This window comes from Rhincodon typus, chromosome 2, assembly GCF_021869965.1.
Source record: "Rhincodon typus isolate 14 chromosome 2, sRhiTyp1.1, whole genome shotgun sequence".
In the NCBI taxonomy this organism is placed as follows: Eukaryota; Metazoa; Chordata; class Chondrichthyes; order Orectolobiformes; family Rhincodontidae; genus Rhincodon; species Rhincodon typus.
This window is the reverse complement of record NC_063333.1, coordinates 20,233,471-20,247,785: the sequence shown is the minus strand read 5'-3', so window position 1 is coordinate 20,247,785 and position 14,315 is coordinate 20,233,471. Positions and strand designations below refer to the sequence as shown.

General features: G+C 42.4%; 1 protein-coding gene across 1 annotated transcript in view; it reads left to right on the top strand.

Moving 5' to 3' along the window:
* ptprn2 (protein tyrosine phosphatase receptor type N2) overlaps positions 1-14,315 on the top strand; it is a 684,474-nt gene that overhangs the window by 94,464 nt on the left and 575,695 nt on the right. The window contains exons 3-6 of the mRNA XM_048606124.1: positions 2,787-2,943; positions 7,484-7,970; positions 9,801-10,025; positions 10,987-11,136. Coding sequence (XP_048462081.1) covers positions 2,787-2,943; positions 7,484-7,970; positions 9,801-10,025; positions 10,987-11,136 — 1,019 coding nt within the window. The remainder of the gene's footprint in view (positions 1-2,786; positions 2,944-7,483; positions 7,971-9,800; positions 10,026-10,986; positions 11,137-14,315) is intronic.

Sequence of the window (14,315 nt, the reverse complement as noted above, 5' to 3'; positions counted from 1 at the left end):
CTGGTCAGTTGCAATCTGACTCTGCCAGATACCTGTTCTGATTTCCACGCTGCAGTTTTTGCGAGTTCAGAAACATATCTCCTATTGTTGAGATAGGCCTTGCTGAACTTCTCATCTGATCTGTCACAAATTTCACCATGGCCCATGTTGCTCAGACCCTTGTAAGATTCTACCTTCTGGGTTAGTGGATCATTACCATCATATCCACATGGTTAATTCAACCAGAACTGTAATGATAATTGGAATTACACATGTACCAATGTATAAGCAACAAGTTAAAGATGAGGTGGAAATGATGAGCACTGTGGAGAGATTGAAGATCCTGAGCTGATGACAGATTAATAACATAGGTACTGTGAATTGAGAAAGGGTGGAGGAGGCTAGAATGCTATATATTCATGAATGAATGAATGCCATAGGAAGTATGGATTAGAGAAAGAATGGAAATATGAGAACCATGGGTCAAATAAAGAGATGAGCCTCATATGTTCCATACACCAAAGAGGGAGTGAAACCATGGACTGGGGAAAGATCAGAGTCCATGACCCAAAGAAATGGATAGCATCAGAAGTACTATGACCTGATGATGGATGGTAGTATTGAAATGGAAATGGAGCCATGAGTACCACGATAAAAATTCACAATATGTTGTTATTCTTTGAAAGCATTGGTTCTAGGGCAGAGTAAAATTGTTTTTTAGTTTTCAATTCTGTGAAGGATTGATCGGTTCTTTATAAAAGGGTTATATGGTTATTTTGCACAGTGAGTGAAGGACAGCATTTGCCAAAAAGTCATGTTACTTTAGCTAAATTATTAGCAAGACCCTTTTTTATTTCTTACATCCAGCCATACAATTCTACATCTTCTGATCCAAAGTCATTTCTTGCTATCGTAGTTATTCCATCCTGTACGACAATGCTACCCCACCATCCTTTCTTTCCTGTCTCTCCTTTTGAAAAGTCGCATGTCTCTAAATATTTAATTCCCAGCTTTGATTTCTTTGTAGCAATGTCTCAGTAATGGCTATAAAATCATACCTATTAACCTGCATTTGTGCCATTAACTGGGGAAGGCAATGGCCTAGTGGTATTATCACTGGATTGCTAATCCAAAGACTGAGATAATACTTTGGGGATCCAGGTTCAAATCCTGCAGCAGCAGATGGTTGAGTTTGAATTCAATAAAATTCTGGAATTTAGAGTTTAATGATAATCATGAATCCATGGTCAATTGTCAGGAAAAACCCATCTGGTTCACTTTAATGCCCTTTAGGGAAGGAAATTGCCATCCTTACCTGGTCTGGCACACATGTGACTCCAGATCCTCAGCAATTTAATTACCTCTTAATTGCCCTCCAAACAATTAGGGATGGGCATTAAATGTTGGCTTAGCCAGCAACACCCTCACCCATCAATGAAAAAATGTTTCATTTATTGCGTTCTGAGTACTGCATGTTTTGAAGGAAAAAGCTGTTAATTTTGCCTTTTTACCATCTTCTCCTACCTTGAGCCTATTTCTTGCTGTTTTTCTATGTTTGCATACTCTGTGCCTTCCCATCCCATTCTGGGAATCATTATCCAAATAGTTGCCCTGTGATGCTGCCACAAATGCTATCCTGTTTGCTGACTTGAGTTTTGCAATCCAGAAAGATGGACAAAAGGGGGCCCAGAAGCAGGTTCATTCAGTCAAAGGCAAGTTATTTCAGTGGAACATATCTATAGTAGCAGAGGTGCTGTTAGTTTAGCAGTCTCCATAACTGTCAGGGATGGGAAAAAGTCTGAAGTTGCTTAGAAGAAAGCTATTCACAGAAGGCTATACAATTTTTGTAGATGAAAACATCCTATAAGGCTGTTGAATATATCAGGCTAAAGAACCTATGTTAAGTAATGTGAGCAGGGTTAGCAGCTTGGTTAAAGGAATTAGGAAAAGACATTAACTAAAGAAAATCGCATCAAATGAATACAGAAATTTGATGAAAAGAAATCAATTCCAGTCATGCTAGGAGAACACGCAGCTGCAGTATGGAAACAAGAATGACCCTTCACCAAGTTCTGAGTGTCAGTAATGTTGTTCTGTGGGTAAAAGAGTTGAATCTTTCTTTCTGTTGCACATAATGAGGTCATTAGACTGTACTGTGCTGTACAGTTCTTTGTTCTATGTTCTATGTTCATTTCAAATAGTTTTTATATAGTGTGGTCATCTTTTTTTAAGATGATAAGCTTTTATGTTATTTTACTAAAAATGCATTGGCAGCCTGTTGTGAGTATGTTCAGTGATTAACATCCATGGTAAACAGAATGAAAAGAAACAAATGGCTTGTGGATAACCAGGTGTAGAGCTGGATGAACACAGCAGGCCAGGCAGCATCAGAAAGCAGGAAAGCTGACGTTTCGGGTCTGGACCCTTCTTCAGAAATGGCTTGTGGAGCCAGGTTATGCTCTGGGATCTGATTTGTGCAGTGGGATCTTGACAATGTCATACTTTCCAATACGTGGCTGGCACAGTGAATGCCATGGGCTGAGGCCAGCAGGACAATAGGCTGTGAAGGAGGACCATCGACTGAAAGAGGGTTGAGCAACGTAAGTAGAATACCTTTGCTGGAGACCAAGACCAGCCTGTGCCTTTGCAGTGTCACCATATTGAACCATTCCCTGTTGAACGATAAAGAACCTGTTCATATTTTATTCAGTGAAATGATGTGCTGAGTCAGTTAATGCTGAACCAATTTGATTAATTTTCTAGATTCAAATTTAACTCATCCGAATCCCTTTCTTTTTCATTGTTAGGGCTACACAAGAAAAGGTCGCAAGTGAGGAAGATTATGAAGGGACAGACCACGGTGACCTGCAGGGATTCAATTCTTTCCATCAATACCTTCAGCTCCTCAGGGCTTTCTCACAGCCAGCTAATCCCATGACATCTCATAAGAGCAGAACTGACAAGGTTGGTATTGATTTTCATCTCTGTCTTTAAAAGTGGTCAGAAATATATAGCTGGCTTGGACAGTTAACTGTCACATAAAGCCATAAAATGCATTGCAATATATGGCAGCAATAGTTCTTTATTGATGACAAGAGTACAGTAGCTTGTGCATCCTGTAACCCCCTTGGGAAGCAGACATAGGATAATAAAGAATTGGCAGTGACATACTGTGGGACCCAAGTTTCTCCCTCAATGCTGCACACTCATGCCCTGCACAACCATGTTCTTTCTCCTATTGTCTACCAACTCGCGATACCCGACTAAATTGATTTCAAGATCCTCTGATTTTCTGGGGCCTTTCCCCCATTGAATTCGGTGGTTTCCTCTCAGGACGGTATCTTGTTGTGATGTTGGGTTTATTTTCCACGTTGGCTGGTTTCGGGAAGTCCCCACTGATGGACGTCCCACTACCTCAAAGATACACCTACTGTGATGGCGAAAGGCAGGCATGCAGTAGGGTTAGTCCCAGCTATGGAGGGGTGCATTTATTGGCTTACTCTCCCAGAACATCATCCTGGTAAAATAAAACAGGATTCAGGTATACCACCACCAACCCCCTAATTACATAGAATCATAGAACAGGATTTGGCCATTTGACCCATCAAACTTGCTGCACCATTGAGTATTATCAATGCTATTTTCCTTCTTTCTCCTCATCCCCTTTATACTTTTAAAATCTAAAAAAAATTATCCATCTCCTTCTTGACTATATTCTGTGACTTGGTTTCCACAGCCTTCTGTGGGTTGAGAATTTCTATCCTCTTCTGTGAGACTCTGACTACTGGTTCTAGAGTTCCCCAGGGAAAACGTTCTGCATCTAGTCTGTCCAGCTGTGTTGAAATTTTATGCATTTCTGTCAGGTCCCCTGTCACCCTTCTAAACTCTAGTGAAAGACCCAAGTAAACCCAAGCTCTCATCATATGACAGCCTCCAGTATCAGCCCAGTGAGCCCCCCACTGCACTCCCTTCATGCCAAGTATATTCTTTCTTAGCTAGGGACACCAAAACAGCACATGTGGTCTCACCAAGGCCTTGTATGACTGCAATGAGACATTCTGGCTTATAAACCCTCAACTCCTCTTGAAATGAAGGCAAATACACCATTTGCCTTCCTAATAGTTTGCGGCACCTGCTTGGCTACTTACTGGGACTGGTGTACAAGAACTGCCAGTTCTTTTTGTACATCCACACTTCCCAATATCTCATCATTTAAATAATACTGTGTGTCAACGAGGAGGGCAAATCACTCAGCATCCAGGTCCATTACAAACATTCAATGGTTTATTTTTACACTGGTGGGGAGTAGGTTGCTGGGTCCACCGTGCACTTCTCCACTCAGAAAAGGAAAACGTACACTTCTTATACTTTTACATCAGCCGATCTTGGCTGGTTACAAACCAATCACCAATATGAATTGATTACATACAGATCCAATCATGTTAAGAATTAGGTATTATGCAGCTACATGATCAGTTCATGGACAGAGCTACATCATCTCAGGATGTTAACCAGACACCATTCCAACCATCCTTGGGCCTTCACAATAAGTCTCAGTGCTCAGGATTTTCTTATCTCAACCACATACCTTGCTTGTTTCTCCTCGCAGTCAGTTTTTCAGCTCAACTGTCTGCATGCTGATGTGATGCTCCTGCTAAATGAGCTTTACTTTCTCTAGCTGCAGTAACTGGATCTCCTCAGAAATGTAGTCACGTTAGTCAAGTCCCGCCATGCCTCACTTCAAGTGGTACTCCATTTCATAATATACAACAAATATTTGGCTATATGTAACAGCCTCGACTATGGCCTTGGAAGGATATATTGGCCTTGGAGGGAATACAGTGTAGGTTTACAATATTGATATCTGAACTTCAGCAGATAAGTTATGAGGAGACATTATATAAATTGGGCCTGTTTTCTCTGGACTTTAGACAAACTGGTTTGAGGTTGTAGAACTAGAGGCCATAGTCTGAGAACTGGGGCCAGACCATTCAGGTGACATGTTAGGAAGCACTTCTACATACAAAGGGTGGTAGATGTTTGGAACTCTCTTTCACAAATAGCAGTGGATGCTAGATCAGTTGTTAAATTTAAATCCAAGACAGATGATTTTGTTAAGCAAAGGTATTAAGGATATGGGCCAAAAACAGATATTTGGAATTAGGCCACAGATCAGCCACGATCTCATTGAATGGCAGAACAGGCTCGAGGGGCTCAATTCAGGCCCTGAAGAAGGGTAATACCCGAAATGTTGACTGCTCCTTCCTTCCAGATGCTGCCTGGCCTGTTGTGTTCTTCCAGCCTCCTGTTTGACTACCTTAGATTCCAGCATCTGCAGATGTTTTTTGTCTCTAATTAGTTGCACTAACTCTGGCCTTGTCTTCAAACTCTTCTGGCAGTCTGTCTTCCCACATTTAGCTTTGATCGACACATCTGAGATGCTTCTTCCCACTTCGAGCATTCTCCTCTAAAGCTCTGAGTATTTCTGACTGCTGTTTTAGCTTTGCTGATCTGCATTGGTTGGATGCTAATCATTGTTTCGACAAATCTCATAGGTCCCTTTCGTTTCTCCCGTACCTATTTTAACACCACTCAAGTATTGCCTGTTTTGGCTCTGTTTCTATGTGCCAGATTTCCTGAGTCACTGCAATTTTCAGTTGAACCTTTTTATTCATATGGACATTTGATAATCCTTCACCAACGTAATGCTATGAGAAAGAACTTCAATGTATATTTAACACTGTTATCTTTGAAATGCCCAACAGGGCTTCAGGTACAATGAAAAGGTTTGTATTGCAAATGCTGTTGTTTTGTAGGTAGGCACAACAGCTGTTTGTGAATGCGACAATGTCAGAACAATGAATGCAAGTCAAATGATTCATTAATTGAGATAACAGGGTGTAGAGCTGGATGAACACAGCAGGCCAAGCAGCATCAGAGGAGCAGGAAAGCTGACGTTTCGGGCCTAAACCCTTCTTCAGATTTTTCTGAAGGAATGAGCAGAAAGATCTCGGTGTCCATGTGCATAGATCACTGAAAGTTGCCACCCAGGTTGATAGCGTTGTTAAGAAGGCGTACAGTATGTTAGGTTTTATTGGTAGAGGGATTGAGTTTCAGAGCCATGAGGTCATGTTGCAGCTGTACAAAACTCTGGTGCAGCCGCACTTGGAGTATTGCGTACAGTTCTGGTCACCGCATTATAGGAAGGATGTGGAAGCATTGGAAAGGGTGCAGAGGAGATTTACCAGGATGTTGCCTGGTATGGAGGGAAGGTCTTATGAGGAAAGGCTGAGGGTCTTGAGGCTGTTTTCGTTAGAGAGAAGAAGGTTAAGAGGTGACTTGATAGAGACATACAAGATGATCAGAGGATTAGATAGGGTGGACAGTGGGAGCCTTTTTCCTCGGATGGTGATGGCTAGCACGAGGGGACATAGCTTTAAATTGAGGGGTGATAGATATAGGACAGATGTCAGAGGTAGGTTCTTTACTCAGAGAGTAGTAAGGGCGTGGAATGCCCTGCCTGCAAAAATAGTAGACTCGCCCACTTTAAGGGCATTTAAATGGTCATTGGATAAACATATGGATGATAATGGAATAGTTTAGGTTAGATGGGGTTCAGATTGGTTTCACAGGTCAGCGCAACATCGAGGGCCGAAGGGCCTGTACTGCGCTGTAATGTTCTATGTTCTATGTTCTATGTTCTATTTTAACTGAACTTGAGTGGGTAGTGTCTAGGTGGCTACATCACTATATACTGGCCAGACATTCACTCTAGCAATGCTGAAAAAGTCTAAAATTGGAGGAAGACTTGTGTTCTATAATATTGAAGGTTAAGAATATAACCAGTTCTAAAGAACACACCTACTGGACTGTAATCTGTCAGTGCAGATCATAAACTCTGCCATCATTTTTCCAGAGACTTGACGAGGGAGAATTGAATAAAAAATGATAGATTAATCTGTAGATGGCAGGTGGAAGAAATATAACTGTAAAGTGAATTGAATTGAATTAGCTTTAGCTTTATTGTCATATGTTCTCAAATGACTACAGTGAAAAGTTTGTAAGTCACCATTTACAGCACCAGTTTAGGTACAAAGGCACCTAAGTACAATCCTTAGTTACCGAATAGAGAAAATGAAGAACCATAGGTCAAATAAACAAGAAACAAAGTTAAAAAGACAAACATCACAGATAATGAATGTAGTTTGTCACTTTTTCTCTCAGAAACCATTGCTTTCCACCCATTATAGTGAATGGAGGAAAAGCAGGCAGGTTTAGAAGTGCATATATGGAAAATTTAGCCATGAAATTTGGACAGAATGTTTTAAACCAAGCACCCTGATTGTAGGCTTCCCTCCACCCTTAAACAGAAAGGTAATAAGAGCTAATGACCGAGATTTTATTCACCTAAATTAGCTTGTTGATAACAATGTTTTTTTTGAAAGCCAGCACCACATCCTGATGATTTTGCAAATCGTGTTGCTGTCTTGTGTCTTGGTGACAGAGTGAGACCGCTCAGTCGAGTCCCTTCCTGGACGACTTCCTGCAAAGTAACCGGGAGAAATCTCCATCAAGTCATTTCCTCGCATTTCACCATCAATTTCCCGACAACAAACAAGCTCAACCTGGGCCCTTGAGACTTCTCAAGCAAGAGAGAAGCAAGCTTCAGGCACAAGGGCATGCCCCTGTCAGTGAACCCATCGACAAAAAGCAACTGATACCACTCCTGGAGAGTTATTTGACCCAGAAACTGGCAGTGCAGGCGGCCATGACAGGGAATGATCCAGATGTCAGGCTTAAGGAAGCACTGGGCTCATTAAGGAGCAAGCAGCAGGAAGGACCGAATAAGGACAGCCAGGGAGGTTATATGAGGATCGAAGCGCTTCATCCGAAAGTTGATGACAGGTTGCCAGAGGTGAAAGAGGAGAAAGTGCTGCATAAATCCAGCGCAGGGAAAATCAATGGAAACAATCTGCTGAGCAACGTGGATGGTATGAATAAAAATTAAGATAAAAACATTTGAATTGTACCAAGTAAAAATTGGTGGATTATAAAGGCTATTGGTAAACCATTTCCCATGGAACCATGGAATTTTACAGCACAGTAGGAGGTCAATTTGCAATTCACACTCATTTGGCTATGACCAAAATCACACACTCTACATTGATTGAAGCATTTCCATGGAACCATAGAGTTTTACAGCACAGTAGGAGATCAGTCTGCACTTCACATACATCCAAGCCCTGACTGAAAGAACAATCCCGTTTTGTCTCTGAACCTGTAACTACCTTCCTTTTAAAATCTATTGTGGTTTTGCATTCTACTTCTGCATTACAAAAACATGTTGCCAGGTAAATTGCAGAACAGTAAAAGAGCATGCGAGGGCAAATTATGTGTTCTTTTCATGTACAGCCATTGCACTCAGCTGTGTTGTTATTGTATGGTGGTGATGCCCATTTGGAAATCTGTGAATGACTTGGATTTATGGGCTGGATGTCATTGGATTCTGGGCAACGTGTTCCTGGCCACAGCCAAGTAAGAGGCAGGCACCAGGATCACTGTCCAAGTAAGGACTGTGCTGCAGACACCACACCCCCCCCCCCCAAGCAATGACAGGCCAATGAGAGGGCTTCGTACTGCCGTGGCTAGCAGTGGTCATTGCTGAGGCTGCACGGCCAGGGAAAGGCTACCTCAATGAGGTGGCTGTCTCAAAGAGACAACAAGGTGCAGGGCTGGATGAACACAGCAGGCCAAGCAGCATCATAGGAGCAGAGAGAGCTCTTTTTGGGTAAGAAATGCCAGAGCCGAGCAGGTAGGCCCAGATGGGAATGGGGGAGAAGAGCATTGTGGTTCATTGCTGTGAGCGTGGCCATTGCTGCTGGGTATTCCCCCAATGGGCTGTGGATCCATCCATCCACCTCTGAGTCTTCCCACCCATCCACCTCCGGGTCCTCACACTCATCCACCTCCGGGTCTTCACACCCATCCACCTCCGGGTCTTCACACATATCAGTGGGCCCTTGGGCAAAATCCCTGTGGAGGCAGGAACCCACCACTTAATTGACTACTTAAATTGCTCAATAACAGGCAGATGGAGAGGCAAGAAGTCAAGTACCTTGTTACCAAGTCACATTCCCACTAGTTATGACCCAAATCACACACTCTACATTGATTGAAGCATTTTCATAATTCTGGTATTGAAAACTTGTTCCAGTCTCAAAGAGTCCACTGACATCACTCACGTACATATGGTGATGATTCAGTAATTCTGCAACTTCCCATTATTTATCTAATTTTCAAAGTCTTCAGGAGTGTTTCCAGTAAGTGTTGTGCTACTTTCTGGCTCATTCAGCCATCTCACTCTGCTATAAATTTTTAAGTTTGTTCTTATATGTGAGTGTCGCAGGCTAGACCAGTATTTATTGTCCAACTTTAATTGAGAAAGTGGCGATGAGCTGTCTTCTTGACCTGCTCTGTCTGCATGGAGTACATGGATCAGCCATGATCCCATTGAATGGCGGACTAGGTTCGAGGGGCCAAATGGCCTACACTGTTCCCATTTATTAAGGTCTTATTGCATCCACAGTGATCCTTGTTCTGTGGTGGTTTAATACAACTGAGTGGCTTTCTAGGCAACTTCAGGGTGCATTTAAACACCAACCATTTTCCTGTGGGTCTGGACTTGCATGTGAGCTCGACTGGGTGAGGATTAAAGATGTTCACCCACCCAGGAGCACACTGAACGGGATGTCCATATATTCTTCTTCATTTTTCGAATACATGATCAAAATGGTCCTAATCTGCATTCTGTTTCCTGTCAGAAAATTTCATTCATTCTGTGGTGCAGCAGCTTGGGACACAGCATGTAAACCTTGACAGTCTGACTTCCAAACAGCTGGATGAATTGTCCGATGTCATTGCTGGTGCCTTGCAAGTTGTAGACGATGAGACTACCCATGATGGCAGCAGGAACAGCTTCGAGATTGAGCAAGAGCTTCGACAGAAGGAAGAAGAGAAAGCGATGAAGAGAACTGAGCTCAATCTGGGTAAGTAGGAATCACTTTAGAGCTCTTTACTTTTGTGGACAAAATAATACTGTGTTGTTGTTAATTCTGTGCAGATACGCTGGAAAGGTTTTTTTTTCCAAAAGTTAGTAAAAGTTCTTATTTCCTGCCAGCTTTCCCTCTAAAGATGGTACAGGTCAGACTCTCAAACACTGACACTGTACAAGACCAGAAATTGTTTTGGACCTGACAGTCTGACTCTGGAGTAGACATCAAATAGCGTTGTACATTTGCAGCAACTGTCTGACATTACTAGGCGTGTTGATAAGTAGCTCTGATAGATCACCAGTCTCCATATTGAGGACTTCACTGCAAAATTCTACACAGAAACAAATTGGGCTGGGAATATATTTCATCATCAGGACTAGGTGATGAACTCATTGTCAGTGCACCAGTATTGTGTAAATGAATTGATCAAAAACAACAAGCAACTTGCATTGATAGAGCGCCTGTAATGCAGCAAACATTCCAGGCTACTTACGAGGAGCACGATCACATTTTGACATCAAGCCACAGAAGGAGATAATAGAATAGGTGAAAAAGTGGGAAGGTATGGAGGAGCATCTTAAAGGATGAAAGAGAGATAGAGAGTACTAGGAGAGGTACAAAGGTAAATATACAGTTGTGGGAAGCTACAGAAACTGACTGCCTATCCTTTAAGCTTCCCTGTGTAATAGTTAGCTTCAGATACAGTCAAGGTGACCTTTGCACAATGCACAATGCAATCAGACTGGTCACTTCTGGATCTGGAATGCTTGGTATTAGCTGCTGAGATGATGTGGGATGTTAAATCAGAAGAATATTAATGACACCATTATGGAAGCCTTAGCTTTGAGTGAGAATGTGCACTGAACTGGGTCAGTGAACTAATGGAGTCAGGCTCTCCCAGGGAAAATGGTGAAAAACAGAATTGAACAAATGTTTCATTTTGTCCTCACTTTAGGCACAATCATGCTTTTACCTGGATTTTGGTGCCTAGCCGATTGCAACGTGCAGAAGTTGACAAGAACGAACGTGAAGTGCAGTTCAATGATGTGCTGTAACTTGATTGAAGAAATTCCTAAAGGAAGAGTCAGTCCTGTGCCATTGGGCTGTTAAACAGCAGTAACTTTAATATAGGATTGCCATTTAAGCAGCAGGCGTTATACATCCATAGACTGCCATCAACCCTCTGTCTTTCATCAAACTGAACTCACTGGGCTTTAGAGAATTGACATTTGTGGTTATTCTTTATCACAATCACAAATGTGCTAAATACATCCCATGAAGTAGACCCTGGGTTCTGTATGACTTCAGAGCCCCAGAGTGGTCAGAAATGCAGGCGAGCAGTGCTGTTTTTTCTTTATTGTTGCCAGTTTGTTCTGTTTGAATCTTGTACTCTTGGTGGTTTGGAAGAGACATCTTTCACACTTTTGCCTCACGTAAGAATTAAACTGGTTCAGAAGAGATTTACCAGAATGTTACTGGGATTGGAAGGTTTGAGTTATAAAGAAAGGCTCGATAGGCCGGGGCTTTTCTCACTGGACGGTAGGAGGTTGAGAGGTGACCTTATATGAGTTTATAAATCATGAGGGGTATAGATAGGGTTAATGGTAGGTGTCTTTTCCCCAGGATGGGGGAATTAAAGACTCGGGAGCATATTTTGAAGGTGAGAGGAGAGAGATTTAAAAAAGACATGTGGGCAGGTTTTTTACATAGATAGTGGTTTGTGTGTGGAATGAACTTCCTGAGGAAGTGATGGATGCAGGCACAGTTACAGCGTTCAAAAGATGCTTAGATAAGTATGTGCATAGGAAATGTTTGGAGGGATATGGGCCAGGAGCAGAAGATGGGACAAGTTTAGTTTGGGATTATGTTCAGCATGGACTGGTTGGACTGAAGAGTTTGTTTCCCTGCTGTATGACTTATAAGAGATGATAGTACCGACAATGTGATACATATACAAATGAATTGGAGTGGAGACATTAACTCAACGTGCTGCACCCCAGGCCTTTAAGTGGGCCAGAAGAGAAAAGATTGTACATACCTCTATAAGCAATAATCTTCAGGAGTGCTCTTGAACTAATACATTTGATTCAACACAAAGGTTTGGACCATACTTTGGACCAAAGTGATCCTTTTTTGAGGTGAACGACATACCTTTCATTTGAATTGTTATTAATGTTCATACATTTGTAATAGCTCAGTAACTTACCCTTTTGAAAAGTCACAACCTGATAAATTGGCCTTGATTTTTAACCCTAAGGCAGTCGGGCTGAGCCAGAACATTTCCCAGCTCTCTGCAGCTGACTCAGGAAAAATTGTCCTGAATGGCGGAATCTTCATTCTGGGGGTGCAGGATGGAGTTGAATCTGTTGTACCTTGACACTTGGCTATTATAATGATAGCAGTTAGGGATATAGAGTCATCGAGATGTACAATACGGAAACAGACTCTTCGGTCCAACTCGTCCATGCCAACGAGAGGTCCTAAATAAATCTAGTCCCATTTACCAGCATTTGGCCCATATCCCTCTAAACCCTTCCTATTCATATACCCATCCGGATGCATTTTAAATGTTGTAATTGTATCAGCCTCCACCACTTCCTCTGGCAGTTCATTCCATACACACACCACCCTCTGCATGAAAAAGCTGCCCCTTAGGTCCCTTTTAAATTGTTTCCCTCTCACCTTAAACCTATGCCCTCTAGTTTAGGACTCCCCCATCCTCGGGAAAAGACCTTTGGCTATTCACCCTATCCATGTTCCTCATGATTTTATAAACCTCTATAAGGTCACCTCTCAGCCTCTGACGCTCCAGAGAAAATAGCCCCAGTCTATTCAGCCTCTCCCTATAGCTCAAACCCTCCAATCCCAGCAACATCCTTGTAAATCTATTGTGAACCCTTTCAAGTTTAACAACATCCTTCCTATAGCAAGGAGACCAGAATTAAATGCAATATTCCAAAAGTAACTGAACCAATGTCCTGTACAGCCGCAAAAGACCTCCCAACTTCTATGCTCAGTGCGCTGACCAATGAAGGCAAGCATACCAAATGCCTTCTTCACCACTCTGTATACTTGCAACTCCACTTTCAAGGAACTACAAATGTGCACTCCAAGGTCCCTTTGTTCAGCAACACTTCACAGGACCTTACCAGTTAGTGTATAAGTTCTGATTTACCCTACCAAAATGTAGCACCTCACATTTATTTAGGTTGAACTCCATCAGCCACTCCTCAGCCCATTAGCCCATCTGATCAAGGTCCCATTGTATTCTGAGGTAACCTTCTTCACTGTCCACTACACCACCAATTTTGGTGTCATCTGCAAATTTACTAATCATACCTTCTATATTCACATCCAAATCCTTTATATAGATGATAGAAAGCAGTGGACCTAGCACCGAACCCTGTGGCACATCGCTGGTCACAGGCCTCCAGTCCAAAAAGCAACACTCCACCACCACCCTCTGTCTCCTACCTTCAAGCCAATTTTGTATCCAAATGGCTAGATCTTCCTGGATTCCATGTGATCTAACCTTGTTAACCAGTCTACCATGCGAAACATTGTCCAACACTGAAATCTATAAGACAATGTCCACCGCTCTGCCTTCATCAGTCCTCTTCGTCACTTCTTCAAAAAAACTCAATCAAGTTAGTGAGATCCAACTTCCCATGCACAAAACCATGTCGACTAACCCCAATCAGTCCTTGCCTTTTCAAATACGTGGAAATCCTGTTCCTCAGAATCCCCACCAACAGTTGCCCACCACGGACGTCAGGCTCACCGGTCTATAGTTCCCCGTCTTTTCCTCACCACCTTTTTTAAATAATAGTGCCACGTTAGCCAACCTCCAGTCTTTTGGCACCTTGCCTGTGGCTATTATTGATACAAATATCTCAGCAAGGGGCCCAGCAATCACTTCCCTAGCTTCCCACAGAATTCTAGGGTACAGGTGATCTGTAAAGAAACAGCTATTGAATCTGCTATCAAAGATTTTTTTTCAACTCTTACAGAAACAGGAAATCTTTTTTTCAGTTGTTAAAGAGTTGGTCATTTAGATGACTTGACAGCTTGACAGTTCTACACATCTTGTCCATCCTTCATGAGGTTTGCAAATCACAGACTGAGGGATAAGCCCTTGCTGCAATGAAAATGAGTTCAGATGGCCATGTTGAGTTCCAGTTTCCCAGAGATAGTAGGAACTGCAGATGCTGGAGAATCCGAGAGAACAAGGTGCAGGGCTGGATGAACACAGCAGGCCAAGCAGCATCATTGGAGCAGGAAAGC